Source organism: Salvelinus fontinalis, chromosome 2 (genome assembly GCF_029448725.1).
Source record: "Salvelinus fontinalis isolate EN_2023a chromosome 2, ASM2944872v1, whole genome shotgun sequence".
Lineage (NCBI taxonomy): Eukaryota > Metazoa > Chordata > Actinopteri > Salmoniformes > Salmonidae > Salvelinus > Salvelinus fontinalis.
The window spans coordinates 10217994-10237745 of NC_074666.1; the positions used below are offsets into that span (position 1 = coordinate 10217994).

The following is a 19752-nucleotide window of genomic DNA, read 5'->3' on the forward strand; positions in this document are numbered from 1 at the left end:
GATATAAACGCGACATGTAAAGTGTTGGTCCCATGTTTCATTAGCTGAAATAAAAGGTCTCTGAAATTATCCATAAGCACAAAAAAGCTTATTTCTCTCCAATTTTGTGCACAAATTTGTTTACATCCCTGTTAGTAAGAATTTCTCCTTTACCAAGATATTCCATCCACCTGACAGGTGTGGCATATCAAGAAACTGATTAAATAGCATGATAATTACACAGGTGCACCTTGTGCTAGGGACAATAAAAGGACACTAAAATGTGCAGTTTTGTCACACAACACGATGTCACAGATGTCTCAAGTTGAGGGAGCGTGCAATTGGCAGGCTGACTGCAGGAATGTCCACCAGAGCTGTTTATATTTATTTAACAAGGCAAGTCAGTTAAGAACAAATTTACAATGGCGACCTACCCCGGCCAAACCCTAACGACGCTGGGACAATCGCCCTATGGCACTCCCAATCACAGCCGGTGGTGATACAGCCTGGAATCAAACCAGGGTCCGTAGTGACAGCTATAGCACAGAGATGCAGTGCCTTAGACCGCTGCGCCACTCTGGAGCCCTGTTGCCAGATAATTTAATGTTCATTTCTCTACCAGAAGCCCCCTCCAACAATGTTTGAGAATTTGGCAGTAACTCCAAACAGCCACACAACCGCAGACCACGTGTAACCATGCCAGCCAAGAACCTACACATCTGGCTTCTACAGCTGCGGGATCGTCCAAACTCATTCTGATTGGCTGGGCCTGGCTCCCAAGTGGGTGGACTTATGCGCTCCCAGGCCCACCCATGGCTGTGCCCCAATCATCATGTGAAATTCATAGACTAGGGCCTAATGAATGTATTTCAATTGACTGATTTCCTTATACGAACTCAGTAAAAATCTTTGAAATTGTTGCATATATTTTTGTTCAGTAAAGCACAGATACCCCAAAAAACTACTTATGCATTTTTTACACCACTGGAAAGGAAAAACCAGCAGACACTAGGCCCACAATGGAATAAGTTTGACAGTCTTGATCTACACTGATTGAAATGGATTTAACAGGTGACATCAATAAGGGATCATAGCATTCACCTGGATTCATCTGATCAGTCTGTCATGGAAAGAACAAGTGTGCTTAATGTTTTGTATACTCGGCGTATGCTAATACAGAACTCAGATGTCATTATCTGGCACATGAATCATAGCCTTACTAGTCAACTATGTATTACTTAATACTCATGATGCATTACTTGTAGAAAATGCCATTTTATTTATCGCACCTAGGAAATATGGAAAAATAACACAAAACCTCCCCCCACATGTTTAGTAAAAGGTGGCACAGACTTTATTACTCAGACTTGCAGCAGATACTACACCCCACAGACAGGTAGAGATTAACAGGGGTGACATGCCACTCATATGGAAAGAAAGGCTGCATTCCCATCCCAAACTGACTGGTGTCTACAAAGATCCCATCTAAAATGTTAAAAATGCTTACAAACCGACGTTTAAAAAATTCATGCTTTAGCCAGTCTAAATGGATCCAAATGTCAATGATTATGTATTAAAGGAATTATATCAAGTCCCTCCCCGTTAACCAGCTGAAATCATGTAGAAAACTTAAAATTAACAATACTTTATTTTTAGCCCTATCAGTCTCCCAACAAAATGAAACAATCCTAGCACTCTTATTCATCCTATGACACGATTACTGTACATTTTTATACAGCCCCTTATCTTTCAGCGGGGGGAAAAAATAAGCAAAAATAAACTAAATGTCTTTTTTTTTTTAAATCATAAAATGTTTCTTACAAAACAAGATTACATTCTGCATGCTGTACTGACTGGGAGGAGGAGCGTCTCAGGGGAGGCCAAGAGTGAACACAGACAGGTTAGTTTACTCCAAGTACAGAACAGCAAAATAATCCAGAAAGAAAACCCCCAAAAAACAAGGCAAAAAAAATACAAAAATACTGAGATACACTCATCCGACAGCTTTGAGAGAACTTCCAAACTTCTTATTAAAAGGTGTTAGATGACGGGTGGGGGGCACATAACTACCCAAAGCAGAGGAATGTTGGCTCTGAATAGAGGGAGCGAACGGGCATGGCAGATTTGCTCCTCTTCCCTCTTTAGAAGAACCGGCCAGAGTACTGCTTCACACTGCAACAAAACACAGTGGACAAGTGAATAAAGGGACCCCAGGAGTCATTTCTAGAACTACTTTATCTTCAATTTCATTTGTTAGTCATGAACAACTAATTTCCTTCCTTGATTACCACGAATAGGGGACAGGGATGAATAGGTTTCCACCATACTGCTTTCAGCGGAGACGAGGAAAGGGTGCTAGCACGTGCCTGTTCTGCAGTAGATATTGGGCGTTCTGGATCTGGTCCTGTGTTCCATTGATGGTGATGATGCGGTCCTCGGAGCCCTCTAGTGGCTCGTCGATCTTGATGGACGCTCCCGACTCATGACGGATCTGCTTAATCCGCTGTCCGCCCTTCCCAATGATGGAGCCGGCCAGCTACGACAAGTGAGGAGCCAGGGTTACGTCTCCCCAACAATGTGATCGACACAATGACAACCAGGTAAAGGGGGCACAGGTTTTTTTTTTTGGGGGGGGGGGGGGTGAATATCAATCACATATGAAAAGGCTGATGTGGGAATTTTTTGATCAATTGGTTAGAATCTCATCTCGGTTCTTCTCATGAATATATTACAGGGATGTCTGTGTCGATCTGTGGTAAGGGGTGTTATTACGTTTGGGACTGTGCGGATTAAACCTTTACTCACATCCTTGGGGATGGTAACTTGTGTCGTAATGACGGGACCCCCTATGTCACTGTATGATCCTCGGCCACCTGGAGAGAGACTCAGAATTTATCCTCGTGTGGAAAGTCCTCAAAACGACACAAAAACAAATACAGAAGCAACAAAATGAGACATTGATACAAATGTGATTCATTTGCACTCACCAGACTGAAAGGGCTCCCACGAGGAAGTGTTGTCTTTGAAAATATGAAGGGAGGAAAAGGAAGGATAACAATACATCACACCGTGGCTGGCAGACCACATAGACAGACCAACAAAGGACAGTGGGGAGAGCTGGTGGTGCTTACTAGACAGAAAGAACTATACTCTGACCAAAGAGACATTCAAACAAGAGTGTAGACAACCATGAAAAGAAGAAACTTAAAGACTCACCACCGTATCCACCACTCTGTATTCAACAGAACATAGGGAGAGAAAGACAAATTGAGAGACTTATTACAAGACTGAAACATTCATTACGTAAAATACTGGTTTAAATGTGTTTGATATTGAGCATATGAATCTTAGCTGCTTTACTAATTTTCTACTATGCATGCTATTGGTACGACCCGACCAAACCAGTCCGTGAATCGCAATGGTTTCACCTGAAGTTCATTTGTTAGTTTGGCGGCTCCAGATTACTATTCAGCTGCTCCTTGGTAACCAAGGAGACAACTGTTGCCAGGCTACAAGAGGCCTAACCAGTGTGTTCGCTTGGTGAAGAGCAGCGCCAGTGTCCAAACCACCATATTTCACAAGGGCAGGATAATAATCCCAATCCATTTACACACGTACAGTGCATTTGGAAAGTATTCAGATCCCTTCCCCTTTGCAACATTTTGTTATGTTACAGCCTTACTATAAAATTTATGAAATTACTTTTCTTCCTCAATCTACACACAATACCCCACAATGACAAAGCAAAAACAGGTTTAGAAATTGTTGCAAATGTATTAAAAATAAAACAGAAATACCTTATTTACATAAGTATTCAGATCATTTGCTATGAGACTCAATTGAGCTCAGGTGCATCCTGTCTCCTTGATCATCCTTGAGATGTTTCTACAACTTGGGAGTCCACCTGTAGTAAATTCAATTGATTGGACATAATTTGGAAACACACACCTGTCTATATAAGGTGCATGTGCATGTCAGAGCAAAATCCAAGCCATGAGGTCGAAGGATTGTGCCGAGGCACAGATCTGGGGAAGAGTACAAAAACATTTCTGCCGCATTGAAGGTCCCCAAGAACACAGTGCCCTTCATCATTCTTCTATTGGAAGTTTGGAAACATCAAGACTCTTCCTAGAGCTGGCCTCCCGGCCAAACTGAGCATTCGGGGGAGAAGAGCCTTGGTCAGGGAGGTGAACAAGAACCCGATGGTCACAGAGCTCCTCTGTGGAGATGGAATAAACTTCCAATAAGGACAACCATCTCTACAGCACTCCACCAATCAGGACTTTATGGTAGTGGCCAGACAGAAGCCACTCCTCAGTAAAAGGCACATGACAGACTGCATACAGTTCAGAGAGATCCTTGATTAAAACCTGCTCCTGTGCGCTCAGGACCTCAGACTGGGGCGAAGGTTCACCTTCCAACAGGACAACAACCCTAGGCACACAGCCAAGACCACGCAGGAGTGGCTTCGGGACAAGTCTCTGAATGTCCTTGAGTGGCCCAGGCAGAGCCCGGACTTGAACCCGATGAACATCTCTGGAGAGCCCTGAAAATAGCTGTGCAGCGACGCTCACCATCCAACCTGACAGAGCTTGAGAGGATCTGCAGAGAAGAATGGGAGAAACTCCCCAAATACAGGTGTCCCAAGCATGTAGCGTCATACCCAAGAAGACTTGAGGCTGTAATCCCTGCTTCAACAAAGTACTGAGTAAAGCGTTTGAATACTTATGTAAATGTTTTTTTTTCTTCCATAAATACAAACATTTATAAAAACCTTTGTTTGCAATGTTATTATGAGGTAGTGTGTGTAGATTGATGGGGGGAAAAAACTATTTAATCAATTTTAGAATAAGGCTGTAACATAAAATGTGGAAGAAGTCAAGGGGGCTGAATACTTTCTGAATGCACTGTAACTAAAACCATTAAAATGCGTGTTCGACTTGCCTACTATTAAAACACCAGGCAACAGACTGAAGCTGTCACTCTTCCATGCTAAACCCTCATCTAAAACACTTAAAATGCTCAGGTCACTCACCATGCTGTCGTAGCGGTCTCCTGGTCTTCCTCTCCTGTCGCTGCTTAGATAAGAGGGGAGGGAAGGTGTCGGGGTTAACATGACAAGAAAGGGATCAGTTCACCACCTCTGATGGACAGATGTCAGCCCATTGGTTTGGGGGGTGCTAAGTCTGTACTATACAAGTGCGATACCAGTCCTCCTGAAAGTGTAAAGAGGCAAGTTTTTTTTTTTTTTTTTTTAAATCAGTGTTGATAAGACACTGACATTGTGTTCTTATAGTCATCTACTCATGGGATGAGCGGTCATGTTTACAAAATAACTACTGTGTCATGGGTAGAACCGTATTGACGGTCATTAAATCAACAGAAAAGGATTCAACCCAACATTTGACAGAGATAGTAATCTCCACATCTGAGCGAGCCATTCTCCAAATGACTAACTCGATTTGGAGAGGTGAAGGAGTTCCACCCTAACCACTCTGCAGGTGCTGCCTTTGTTTTACACAAATTACTTACTTTGGTCTGTCGTCCATGTTGCCATGATAGCTCTGATGAGAGAACCGGTCCCCTCTGCAACCACACGACAGGGTCAACATGACTCAGTGGAAATGTCAGAAAAGTTTCCTTTAGGATTAGTCCAACAAAGTAGGTTCATGTTCATTCTAGTTCTATGTACTCAGGCACAGCGAAGGCACATGGTTATAAACGTCACTAAGTGACTGATGAGGTGATAAGAGGTAGCCATAAACAACAATTGAAAGGAAGTAAAGCTCCTTACCCTCTTGGGGGTGGTGGTAGGGGGAGGGGCAGGTTTCGAGCTCGGCTCCCTCCACGCCCTCTGGTTGGCAGGGGAGGGGGCGGTCCCCGGCGAGGGCTCAAGTCGTCATAGTCCCGTCTGGAGGGGGGCATGGGTCGGCCGCCTCGGCCGGGGGGCATGCGCTCAAAGCCACCCCGGCCCCGTACGGAGAACCCCCCCATAGGCCGCCGGCCCCGCTCCTCGAACATCATGGTGAAGCCGCCGTAGTCGTATGTCTCGTCGTAGAAGTTGGGGTCGTAAGGCTGGGCGCGCCCTTTGATAGGAGCCTGAAGATAGATAATACTATGAGACCATTTTATTAAATTTTTTACCCCCTTTTCTCCCCAATTTCGTGGTATCCAATTGTTAGTAGTTACTGTCTTGTCTCACTACAACTCCCGTACGGGCTCGGGAGAGACGAAGGTCGAGAGCCACGCGTCATCCGAAACACAACCCAACTGCTTCTTAACACAGCGCGCATCCAACCCGGAAGCCAGCCGCACCAATGTGTCGGAGGAAACACCGTACACCTAGGGACCTGGTTAGCACGCACTGCGCCCGGCCCGCCACAGGAGTCGCTAGTGCGCGATGAGACAAGGATATCCCTACCGGCCAAACCCCCCCGACCCTAGGCCAATTGTGCGTCGCCCCATGGACCTCCCGGTCGCAGCCAGCTGCGACAGAGCCTGGGCTCAAACCCAGTCTCTGGTGTAGACCACTTCGCCACCCGGGAGGCCCATGAGACCATTGTTGAGATGCTACATATAACTGCCAAAATAAAAGGAAATGAGGGCTACAAAGTATATTGAAAGCAGGTGCTTCCACACAGGTGTAGTTCCTGAGTTAATTAAGAAATGAACATACCATCATGCTTAGGGTCATGTATAAAAATGTCCAGTTGCCCATTATTTTTGCTACCATGGCTAGAATAGATCACAGTGAGTTTGAAAGAGGGGTCTCAAAGGAGCATAGGGGTCTAAAGGGCGTGTGTGTTGTCAGTCACCAGATTTCAAATTAATTGAACAATTATGGGAGATTCTGGAGCAGCACCTGAGAGTTTTCCACAACCAAATGATGTAATTTCTCGTGGTGTTTCCTTTATTTTGCAAGTTACCTATATAAATTAGTTTTGCTCTGGAACGACTACAATGTCAACAACTGTTGTAAATGGAATATAAAAAAAGAAAAAAAAAGCATCTGCTGTTATTAAACAAGTACAATTCTAGTTAAACTGACTCATTGAGTTTCCATGTTTAGACACTGGTGATGAAGTGTGTCGCGGTCACTGGCTCAGAACTGAACTCACAATTACCGTATAATCCTTTCATCGACAATTATAGAAGACTTACAGCAGGGGGTTTAAAAATCAAATAAATTGTGGAACGAACAGTTGACTAAACACTGGGTGGTCAGGCATTTGTGCAGTTGAGTCAGTTTCCACGGTAACAAGGACCCTTTACAACACAATGAAACTTTGTTGCTCCTTGCTGAAACAAGCACGGTGTTGTAGCAAATTAGTCTTTGGTTGCTTGAGTTGGCCATTTGAATCAGCTGTGTAGTGCTAGGGCAAACACCAAAACATGCACACAGGGGGGGCCCCAGGTCAGCGTTTGGGAAACCCTGGCCTAGGCAACAGCCCTCTGTCTACAGAAGCACAGCACATGCAGTCAGGACGTGTTAAAATGTATCCGCACGCTATTAAAACTACTATAAAAGGAGACCGTGTCATTTAGCTGACCAATAAGTCATCCAAAATTCCATGACCATCACAGACCTAACTCACCCACCTCAGATACCAACTCCAGGATAACTTTGATGCAATCGACGACACGGTCTGGCTTTCCTCCAACCAGAACCACTCGGTCAGTGGAGTGAGGACAGCACTCCTGGAATAGCTTGATGGTAGTCTGGGTGTTCTGATGGAGACAGGAAGCCCAGCATGAAATAGACCCATAACACAACAGGAAGATGCAGCACAATGCCATATGTTCAAAATGGGTTTGACCAGTCTTAAGCTTTGAGCATTAAATGAGATCTTCAATACATTCCCTATAACCATTTGTGGACAAGTGGGAAACAAAGAAAACCTGTTAGGGCAGATCAAGCACATGCAATCTATGCACTTCAGCTTATTCTTGTAAATGAGTATGGACTGAGTCAAGTCAGCATTTGAAATCAGTGGGATCCCATCTGACCTCTCTTAACTCCTTTATCTTGGTACCCTTCACCCCAATGATGCCTCCAGCCAAACTCTGATGGATCAGCAAACGCAGCTCGCAGTCAAAATCAATCCCGTTATAATGCTGGTACTAGGAAAAAACAGGTACAGATCAGTCAGGTGAAAGAAAGCCTTTAGCTCTTGACTTTGAGGATTAGGAAAAAGATAAACCTATACGTGTATATCTCTGGAGGCCGCGGGGCACTCACCTCTTCCAGAGTAGGGATAATCTTCAGCAGAATCTCTCCGATAGTCTCAATATCTGCACTCACACTCAGGATCCTGGTAAGGAACAGCATGTGGCCAAAGGCAACAAGGCAAAACAGAGGGAGGACAAAAAGCAAAAAATAAAGAAAAACTTACTTCAAGATTAACATTCCTATGAACCACAGAGCTAAAAAAAAAAATGTTTAAAAACAAAAAACGAAGACTTTCCAACACTGGACTGAAATGTGAGCAACTTGACGTGCGCTCGTTTGTCTCACATCCAACGAGAGAGAGGCTTTAGGATTACAACATGAAGCACAAGGCTGACCACTGTCTGGAGGGAGGGGGGGGGCTCTGTCTGGAGGGGGGGGGGGGCTCTGTCTGGAGGGAGGGGGGCCTTTTAACCATCACCACCAGCACTTGAAGGGGAAGGAAGAAAAAAAGTTACTTAAAAAAAACTGCCATCACAATCGTGCCACCAGCACACTCTCAGTGCCAGGGAGTCGGAAGGTAGAAGAGAAACAAAATAAAGAAAGCAGGGGGGGATGTGAGTGGTAACCACTAGGTGGTGGACAGGATAGAGGGTGGAATGAAAGGTTTGGCAGGCAGTCTGGACTGATGGGGGGGACTGAGAGAAAAACAAGAGGGGAGAAACCTAACGGAGGATAGAGAAACCCAACGGGGAGATGTAGCACAAGGGGGAAAAAAAGAGAACAGTGATGAGTTACAGAGTGGGCGGAGCTTGAGCACTCAGATCATGAACAGTAGTGATGTTGAGAACAGTGGGGTGTGGGAGGGGTGGGGCAGGGAGTAGCAAGGTGGGCCACAAGGACAGAGCGGGAAAGATCATTGCCTTTCCACAAATCACAATTAAAAATACCACAGAAAGGTAACAGCAGCCAACAGCTGGGCTCCTCCCATTTAATATGATCTACTGAAAGTGGGTTCATTGATTTTATTTCTAGTGACAAAAAGGTCCAAATTAAATGGAAATACTTGAATGTGGGGGAAGAAGGGTAGAGGGGGGGAGAAGACAGAACAATTCAAATGGAACAATACACGTCTCTTGATAAAGGGAGAGGGAGGGGGGGTTCTATATGTAGAAAATGTTCAAATGAAACAGAAGGCAGGCTATCAAAGACATGTGTTTTTCTCTGTTCTAATCAGGCAGTGAGGCAATAACTGGTGGGACATACCGCTCTGGGCCACTGCTGTCAGGGACAGATACACTGGCATTGTACTGCATTGGCCGTGGAGGTTGGCATTGGGCAAGGGCATTCAATCACAAGATGTCAAGTAAGGTGCCCGTTTAGGGAGGGGCACGTTTGTGGGCGGGCGGCGGGGCGGGGCAGGGCCAACCGGGGTGTCAGGTGGGCGGGCGTTCAGGGGCGAAGGTTGGGCCAACGTCAAGATGGGCAACGCAGGAGGGGCATGTCGATCCAGTACATGGGCAACGGAGGAAGGTGGCCAAAAATAACAAAGTAAAGGAGAGGGAAGAGGGGGAGAAGGAATACATTTTAATTGAATACACGCTATACTCCATCACTATATAGCTTCCCAAAAAAAAACACAAAAAAAAGAAAGATGTTGCGTGCACAAGAAAAGGGGCAGCTGGACTAAGCCAGCTCTAACAAAGACACTTAGCTAAATGGACTGCATAGATACTACAGAGGCTGTAATATACTATAGGTCCGCTCAGGCTTTGAGACACCTGTTTAAAGGGGGTTTTATGGCATTGCCACAGTCCGGTATTGCTTCAGGGATGTAAGGGGCATTAGAAATCACATTCAGAGCCTAGTAAAGGATAGTTCCCTTTTATTGGAAACACAAGAAAAATGCCCCCACCCACACTCTACCCCAAATCTGATCCAATCAAGCCAAACCATGTCTGTTCACATGAGCCAACCTATAGATGTGTCATTTGGGAAAGAGAATCTGACTACTGTACAAAAACACCGCAAATATCCCTCCAAGTGTTCACAGACATGCAACATTTGACCAATTCCACAGTAACAGAATGATGCAGAGACTCCGATTTCTAATTCTAAAATGTCAAACAAAAAACAAAAAAATGAATGCAACAAAAAACATACAACTTGTCCAACAATTTGCAAATGCAAAATTTGGTAACAGAATGATGGCACAAACCTTCATTCTGTTAAACTTTGCAGCTGCACTGTTCAAGTAAATGTGTTTTTTTGTTAAATGTTCAGTGGAAATTGTTGAAAGTAGTCCATGTGCATAGAGTTCTATGGTTTGTTTAACTTTCCAAATCATTGGTTTTTGTTTGACATACATTTTAAAGTAAAACATCTAAGTCTCTGCATCATTCTGTTAATGTGGAATTGACCCAATCAAGTCAAACAACATTCAGATAACAGAATGACTGTCAGAATGACTGTCAGAATGACTAAATATAGCTTTACAGCAGATCCCCCAGTGGAGGAAAGAATTTGAAAATGCCAACTGTACTCACGTCTGTGCGTAAGGCTTTTATATTCTTGCCACCCTTTCCGATAACAGCTCCAGCATTCTGAGGAGAAACAAGAGTGTTTCCTTAGGAACAGAGTAATGGGTCTGAGAGTCCGCTGAATGATATGAAACTTGGAAGATGGGATGTGATTAGCAAAACTCAACACCAGAAAAAACACCTACCTATCCAGGAAGACATACAGATGTAAGAAAAAGCGTTGCGGATTTTACACAAACAAACAATCTAGGGAATTCCTGATTTAAAAGCAATAGGCCTAAAATCCCATTTCTGTTGCAGGGCTTACTTTGCTCTGCAGCAGTACACGCAGCTCCACCATCTCATCAGTGTTGCGAGAGCGCTTGAAGGCCTGCTCCTCCTCCATATCCTCGGCAGGGCGTTTACCTGGAGGGAGAAACCAGGAAAGTTAGCCTAATGCTATGTTCTTCCCAATACGGGTTCCAGCCAAAAGCCAGGCGACAGCATCCACCCAACCCTTACCAGTCCACTTCCTGGATTAAAATTAGGCGGAACTGCTCCCGAAACAGCAGTGACCTGGACAAGAGAAACACATGGCCATCTGACATGCACAAATGGTGCCAGCATGTAGCTATACCAGTAGTCCAGGGATTTACATTAAAGTCTGAAAAGTACCTGCCCATCAGGCAGGTCAGCAGTATTTTTTGTTTGCCCCTAGGATCACTTGACCAAAAATTGTAATTAGCCATTTACACCCAGAAGTGTAAATGGCCACCTACATTGCCACCTACACATAGGGGAGGAACCAGGAAAAACAGTAAATGGAATTATTAGTAATTTGGTTGTTATTAAAAAAAAAAAAGCTTAACTTGCCTGTGTCATAAATTGTCTGTATTTTACACAAATAATGGAGAGGAACCAGAACAATCAGTTTTAGGCTACTGGAATTCTTAAAAAAATGTTGGATTGTTTGGTTCACTTGCCCAAGGAAAATAAGGCATCCCTTAATGTCAATCCCTGTAGTCCCTTCTGACTGATATCAGCTATTCGAGAAAAGCAGTGTTATATGTCTAGTCTAATCAAGGCAAATACATGGCTTACACACAGCTTTGATGAGGCACTGCCAAAATAGCCTACCGTTAGTGTCAGTGTTGCTGAAAGTGGTCTCTTCTTCCTGCTGCTCGATTTCTGTCTCCATTGTCTTGCACCAGCGGTGAAATGCGAACAGACTCCTCACTGTGGATCTGCTGTGTGAAGGCAGCAATGAAAAATTATGCTATGCCTTTTGAGGACACTGAGGCTGCATCAGACAAGACCGAGGGAAACTCACCTCATGATAAAAGCCTCACCAATCCAATCTTGTCACTAATCAAACCTGTTGTTGCCTTGCCCCTATTTACAATTTTAATTCCTATTAATTCTTGGCCACAGGATACACAAGTATTCTCTACTATAATACAATGCACTTGAGTGGTTACCACTTGACATAATCATGATAACTGGGCTAAAATGAAAATAGTACCCCCCCCACCCTTTCCCCCCGCGCCAACAAATTGTAGGAGGTTGTTTGAGTCATTGTGAACCGCTAGCTAGGTAGTTATGATGTGGGTGTAGTATGCTCTGCCTCAAATATTATGAAAAACTCTTTCTGGATGCCTGCAAGCCAATGAGGTCCATTAACAAAGAACTGGATGATGACATTAGTTAGATACTTAGCCAACGTTCGTTGACTACTGACGCAGATGTTACTACTAGCAGCTGTTAACTAGTGAAGTAGACAACATGCTAATGTTATACATGGAAACACTAATTAATCTAGCCAAATTAACGTTTGCTACATAGAGTAGCTATATTATTTCCGGTGTTGCTACATTGAAGGCTTAACTAGTTAACGTTAACTTACTTCTGCACAAACGCATATAGATTAACGTTAGTTAACGGCTAACGTTAACTATATATGTTTTAGTCAGCTGTTAGCTATGTTGGTTTAACGTTAGTTGTCTGACTAACGTTAACGAGCCGTCTTAACCTGTATTAACTAACGCGAAACGTTAGCCAGGTAACGTTAGTTATTATCACATTGGCTAACAACCTGCCACCAGCAGCTAACGTTAGCTAGATACCTACTTGTACATATGAGTTGTTAGTTAACATACATGCGCTGTAGATTATAGTGTAACGTTAGTGTATGTAAACGGCCTAGTGTCGTTTAACGATTGGCTGAATAAGTTAACTTGCAGCACATAGAGTCCAAATAATTGTAATACTTAACGTCCGCTAACATCAGTTCTCAAAAGGGGAAAACAAACTAGATGTTATCTAGCTAGCTAGATGCCGTTAGCTAGCTAAATTAGCTAGGCTAGATTGCTAACGTTAGCTACATAGCTAGCTACCGTTAGTTAGCGTAGCTAATATTAGCGATAGAGTTCACGAGGCTTATCCCCAACTGAGCCTAAAAGTGATTTAATTCTCATTGACCGATTACAATGCAAATGAACTAACAAACAACCTCTTTATAATTTAACTTAAACCACAAACCTAAAAAACGTAAACAAAATATTTAACAAACCTCCAGCCAAACCGCGTTCTCCACAGCAATTTCTTGTCCTGAAATTGTCAGCAACCAAAACCTTCCGAATACAGTGAAACAGCAAAATAGGGAGTCAGTCTACTGTCTTCTTTCACTGATTTGAGAGGTCAGGTTCGAGATTGGGTATATCCGTTGTCTCTCAAAGTCAACACGTCTTCAAAGAAATGTAAGAGGTCGACAAATTAGCTGACGCCAGGCACGAACCTTTGATTTACCAATCATGCAGAGCTATGTGAGTCGTTTTTGCAACTGGGCGGGACTTACAAGTCCCGAGCCCCATAGACCGTGCCTATCAGTACCTACCACTCAGTGGCGACCCTTCATTCAGGACAAGTGAGACTCCACATTTTTAGCAACAAAAAAAAACAACCAAACAAATGTAAAAAACTAAATCAGTGAGGGGGGCTTGCCTGTTTGCATGTTATTTATTTATTTATTTATTTATTTTTTGCATAAATCAGTTTGCAAACAATGTAAAAAATATATATATATATATATATAATTCAGTTAATAAAGCTGCATACACACATGGTCTCTTTTTTGTTTTCTTGAGTAAAGCAGCTCCAAAATGCAGGTGTTTCAGCCTAGCCCAGTGCTTTCTGTGGTGATTGGGCGAACCAGCAGAAAATGGGAGCATTGCGCCGTGATTGGCTCAGTGTTCCGTCACTCATGGAGACAGGACGTCACCACCAAGTTTAAGTCCTTAGTAAGAGTAGACATCCAACATTTCAGCCCTTTAGATCCTGTCATAGAATTATATTACAAGTGCCTTTCCAATAAGGTTCAAGGTCACTGGTCACAGATAAAATGACGTCAAACATGTTATACGTACAGTAGCTTTGATTGGACTGATCATGTCAACATCTTACTTTCAAAGTAAGCTAGCAGTCATCATCATGAATCTAGTCAACAATCTACTGGCAAATCCTTTTTAATCCTTATCATATGAAGTGAAATAATGAAGAGAAATTATAGATAAAACGGTGCTCGGTGCTCATCGGCCATTGGACAAAGATTACACAACAAGGTGGAAATCGCAAATTCAACAATGAGTGGTTTGGAAGGAATCAGTGGCAAACTGCAACCATTGCAAATCATCCACGAACGTTAGCCTGCTATTCAATGGAGTGGCTGTGTTTTTTCTTCTGAGTACCCAACATAAATCCAGAGAATGACAGATTTTGATGACAAAGTTTGATGACAAAATGTGCCCACAAAGGACTGCACAAGGTTAGTCCAAAAATGTATTGTATGCTGCTGTATAAATGATGTAATATGCAAGGGAGATGTGTATACTGTAGCTAAGAAAGTAATACTAAGTGTATGTTGTGTAGTAAGCTGTTAGTAGCCCATGTGCCTCACCCTAATAATTTGGTCTATTTTCACCAACGCGATATTGTACACACATCGTTCGTGGCCGATGTGTGCTTGTTTTGTACAGCTTTGACAGTGCTACTGATAGTAGTGGTGGCGCTTGGCTTGCACGTGCAAATTCAGCACACACAACATTCTATAATAGAATTGTGTTATTTGACATGTCAAATTAAAAGCTTATGTAATGTGTCAAATAGTGTTATATGACGTGTATCTTTTTGACAAGCAAAGACACAAACGCGTTCAATGTGCCTCACGCTAATAATTTGGTATATTTTCACCTCTTCATTCGCCTACTGTTCTAACTTGGTGGTGCACATATAGCCTATAACCTGTTTTAGAGAAATGTAATCATCGAATATTGTAAGAACTTTCATTGTCTGTTTATGCGCCCCTTTTATTTATTGTAAGAAATTGTAATAGATACTGGAAACTAGTAATAACAACATTTCAACATAAGCCATCTTTTATACAAAATACACATACTCCTCATTTCTCTTGGACATATGCTGGACTTATTAAGACACCAACTACAGACACACACAATTCCCCTCCCCCATGATAACCACAGACACACACAACTCAAGGTTGGAGCTCAAAACAAAGAACTATCTCAGGAACCAATGGAACGTTGACACCAGGCCTGTTCAGGACTACCCAACACCCAGATCGACCAATCGGAAGGCCAGACTTCCAGATCAACCTACTTTGCTTGTTGTCTATATAAAACTGTACAACTGCTTAAACTACCTCTTTCCGGACGATTCCATACGAGTCAGACAGAAAGAGCCTTGCTGCAAGATTTTACTAAGATGTCTTTACATGTGATTAAACGGCCTTATTATAAAATTATCCACCTCGTCCTATTGTCTCCTCTTGTTCTCCTGTCTCCAGTAAACGTTTTATCAACATTATCCTACGGTTCTGACTTGATGTACAGGGAGTACACTGTAAGAATGGCCCATGTTCTCAATTCTGTCACTGTACAAAAAGTGCTGAACAAATAGTTATATTGACTACGTCCGTCGTTGCTCGCTCATTAATGTCTTGATCGAAATTAGGGATTGCCTCTTATCCGCTTGTCATCCTCTTATGCCATAGTTTGTACATCTCAATTGTCAGTAGAAACCACATTTGTTTAAGCAAGTCAGCCATATCAGCTATGTTTTTTAAAAGGCAGTAAATGAGGCTGAATTAACTGTTTCGCTGCCAGACAAGGCTCAGCTGAAAGCCAGGTGTAGCAGTGGTAAGGTGTTGGGACTGCTGTTGGGACTCTGCTGTTGGACAGCTTTATGTAGGCCCTAACAGTTTGTGGGCACCGTTTGTCACCGTTACAGTGCAATTAATGTATTGTTTAGTGTTGTGTTATGTAGTGACTTCACTGGCATGCACCCCACATTTATTTTTTTGCTCCACCAAGATTTACATGATAAAATCGCTACTGTGTACACTGAACAAAAATAAAAATGAAACATGTAAAGTGTTTCATGAGCTGAAATAAAAGATCCCAGAAATGTTCCATACGCACAAGAAACATATTTCTCTCAAATTTGTATACATCCCTGTTAGTGAGCATTTCTCCTTTGTCAAAATAATACATCCACCTGACAAATGTGGCATATGAAGAAGTTGATTAAACAGCATGATCATTACACAGGTGCACCTTGTGCCGGGGACAATAAAATGCCAATCTAAAATGTGCCGTTTGGTCACACAACACAATACCACAGATGTCTCAAGTTTTTAGGGAGCTTGCAATTGGCATGCTGACTACAGGAATGTCCACCAGACCAGTTGCCAGAGAAATTAGTGTTAATTTCTCTTCCATAAGCCACCTCCAACACTGTTTTAGAGAATTTGACAGTATGTCCAACCGGTCTCACAACCGCAGACCATGTACGTGTATGGCGTCCTGTGAGCGAGTGATTTGCTGATGTTAACGTTGTGAACAGAATGCCCCATTATGGCGGTGGGGTTATGGTATGGGCATGCATAAGCTAAAGACAATGAACACAATTGCATTTTATCAATGGCTATTTGAATGCACAGAAATACCATGACGAGATCCTGAGGCCCATTGTGAGGCCCATTTTTTTTAACCTGTCTAGCCCCGGGGTGCCGCTAGCGGCACATCCCCCCCACCCCCACTGAAAAGGCAGAGCCGCGAAATTAAAAAAAAAAATATTTTTTTAAATATTTAACTTTCACACATTAAAGTCCAATACAGCTAATGAAAGACACAGATCTTGTGAATCCAGCCAACATGTCCGATTTTTAAAATGTTTTACAGGGAAGACACAATATGTAAAGATGTAAATCTATTAGCTAAACACATTAGCATAATCCACCATTTTTTCTTTGTCCACCAACACCAGTAGCTATCACCAATTCGGCTAAACTAAGATATTGATAGCCACCAACCAAGAAAAAACCTCCTCAGATGACAGTCTGATAACATATTTATGGTATAGGATAGGTTTTGTTAGAAAAATGTGCATATTTCAGGTAGATGTCATAGTTTACAATTGCACCCACCGTCACAAATGGACTAGAATAATTACAATGAGCAACGTGTTAACCTAACTACTAATCATCAAACATTTCGTAAAAATACACAGCATACACTAATCGAAAGACACCGATTCTGTGAATACAGACAATATTTCAGATTTTCTAAGTGTCTTACAGCGAAAACACAATAAATCGTTATATTAGCATAGCACATGTGCAAACATTACCCCAGCATTGATTCTAGCCAAAGAGAGCGATAACGTAAACATCGCCAAAATATATAAATTTTTTCACTAACCTTCTCAGAATTCTTCAGATGACACTCCTGTAACATCACATTACAACATACATATACAGTTTGTTCGAAAATGTGCATATTTAGCCACCAAAATCATGGTTAGACAATGAGAAAAGTAGCCCAGCTGGTCAGAAAATGTTCGTGCGCCATATTAGACAGTGATCTAGTCGTATACATAAATACTCATAAACGTGACTAAAAAATATAGGGTGGACAGCGATTGATAGACAATTTAATTCTTAATACAATCGCGGAATTACATTTTTTAAATTATCCTTACTTTTCAATACAGTTTGCGCCAAGCGAAGCTACGTCAAAAAGATGGCGTCCTAAGCCACTAACATTTTTCGACAGAAACACGATTTATCATAATAAATTGTTCCTACTTTGAGCTGTTCTTCCATCAGAATCTTGGTCAAAGAATCCTTTCTTGGGTCTAATCGTCTTTTGGTCGAAAGCTGTCCTCTTGCCATGCAGAAATGCACATTGCGTTCGGCATGAACTGGAACGGTGCCCAGAGATTCACAGTGGCTCAGAAATAAATGTTCCAAAATCGCACTAAACGGATATAAATTGCTATAAAACGCTTTAAATTAACTACCTTATGATGTTTTTAACTCCTATAACGAGTAAAAATATGACCGGAGAAATATAACTGGCTACACTAATGCTTGGAAAAACAGTAGTTCGGTATCCTCCGCGCGCATGACGCACCAAGAAAAGAGTTCCTACCTACAGGGTTTATTCATTTATAGTGGCTGTGATTGGGCAATCGATACCATTCAAATCGTCATCACGTAAAGGCATCCAGGGGAAGACGTAAGCAGTGTCCGTATACTCATAGGAATAACAGTGGCCTTAAAACTGACTCCAGAACAGGGGCCAAAATGTGTGAAATCTGACTCCACGTCAGAGAAATTGCTGTAGAATGAGTTCTGTTCCACTTAGAGACAAAATTCCAACGCCTATAGAAACTATAGACTGTTTTCTATCCAATAATAATAATAATATGCATATTGTACGATCAAAAATTTTGTAGGAAGCCGTTTCAAAAATTACACGATTTCCATAAATAGTGACAACAGCACCCCCTATCCTTAACAGGTTTTAAGGTATCTGTGACCAACAGATGCATATCTGGATTCCCAGTCATGTGAAATCCATAGATTAGGGCCTAATCGATTTATTTCAGTTGACTAATTTCCTTATATGAACTGTAACTCAGTAAAATCTTTGAAATTGTTGCATTTTGCGTTTATATTTTTGTTCAGTATATTTTGCAATACATCTGTGCATGGAGTGCGTGACTGAACTATTGACAAAACATGAAATGTGTAAAGGGGAATGAGGTTGACACAGGTAAGATATGTTACGTCGTGAACGGATGAAAAGGTTTACATGTTACCAAGTTTCCTACGTTATAGTAGGTGGTCATCATTGCAATGATTCATAAAAAACTAAGTAGCCTAACATCTTTTTTCAAAATGTAGCCCAAACTAATTGTTCAGTCATGCATCGATATACATTGGTTTTATTACAATGTAACAATTACTATTGGATACACTGCTCAACCATGAGTCTTTTCATTCATCCGAATAGGAATGCCCTCTGGACCTCCTTGTAGAGACAGTTGGGGCCCCTGCAGAATTGAAAGGCGGTGGGGCACCAATCTTAGAAATGACTTGATAAGAAGTAGCTGATGAACTCCGTTCTCTTACAGTGCAATCGGAAAGTATTCAGACCACTTTACTTTTTCCACATTTGCTACGCTACAGCCTTATTCTAAAATGGATTAAAAATAAATAAAAAATTGGGCAAATGTATTAAAAATAAAAAACAGAAATACCTTATTTACATAACTATTCAGACTCTTTGCTATGAGGCTTGAAATTGAGCTCAGGTATGTCCTGTTTCCATTGATCATCCTTTAGATGTTTCTGCAACTTGATTGGAGTCCACCTGTGGTAAATTCAATTGATTGGACATGATTTGGAAAGGCACACACCTGTCTGTATAAGGTTCCCCAGTTGACAGTGCATATCAGAGCAAAAACCAAGTCATGATGTCGAAGGAATTGTCCGTAGAGCTCAGAGACAGGATTATGTCGAGGCACAGATCTGGGGAAGGGTACATATAAAGTTCTGCATCATTCTTAAATGGCAGAAGTTTGGAACCACCGAGACTCTTCCTAGAGCTTGTCGCCCAGCCAAACTGAGAAAGCGGGGGAGAAGGGCCTTGGTCAGGGAGGTGACCAAGAACCTGATGGTCACTCTGACAGAGCTACAGAGTTCCCCTGTGGAGATGGGAGAACCTT

General features: G+C 42.3%; 1 protein-coding gene across 8 annotated transcripts; it reads right to left on the reverse strand.

Moving 5' to 3' along the window:
* Nucleotides 1–1238: 1238 nt before the first annotated feature.
* LOC129811609 (heterogeneous nuclear ribonucleoprotein K-like) lies at nt 1239–13417 on the reverse strand. Of its 8 annotated transcripts, none has more exons than XM_055863086.1 (16): nt 13235–13417; nt 11803–11912; nt 10994–11091; nt 10693–10749; nt 9413–9456; nt 8219–8291; nt 7987–8094; nt 7579–7707; nt 5774–6078; nt 5512–5565; nt 5015–5057; nt 3196–3211; nt 2967–2999; nt 2785–2852; nt 2268–2515; nt 1239–2151 (listed from the first exon to the last, which is right to left on the reverse strand). In XM_055863086.1, exons 2-15 carry the CDS (start codon nt 11861–11863, stop codon nt 2312–2314), a joined length of 1293 nt encoding a protein of 430 aa, XP_055719061.1. In that variant the 5' UTR covers nt 11864–11912; nt 13235–13417; the 3' UTR covers nt 1239–2151; nt 2268–2311. The 8 variants fall into 8 exon arrangements, with proteins under 8 accessions (XP_055719061.1, XP_055719037.1, XP_055719052.1 ...); XM_055863062.1 differs by having other exon boundaries at nt 7987–8100; nt 11803–11909; nt 13235–13416; XM_055863077.1 differs by having other exon boundaries at nt 5015–5054; nt 7987–8100; nt 13235–13416.
* Between the last annotated feature and the right edge of the window lie 6335 nt (nt 13418–19752).

What these genes read in the sequence shown, in the direction of transcription:
- LOC129811609 (XM_055863062.1), bottom strand. Translation starts at nt 11,863, where the DNA reads ATGGAGACAGAAATCGAGCAGCAGGAAGAAGAGACCACTTTCAGCAAC. An exon ending in TTATCCCTACTCTGGAAGAG is followed by an intron (nt 8,101 to 8,218) that starts GTGAGTGCCCCG and finishes GTTTTTTCCTAG; the next exon opens with TACCAGCATTATAACGGGAT. An exon ending in AACATGGACGACAGACCAAA is followed by an intron (nt 5,058 to 5,511) that starts GTAAGTAATTTG and finishes CTCTTATCTAAG; the next exon opens with CAGCGACAGGAGAGGAAGAC.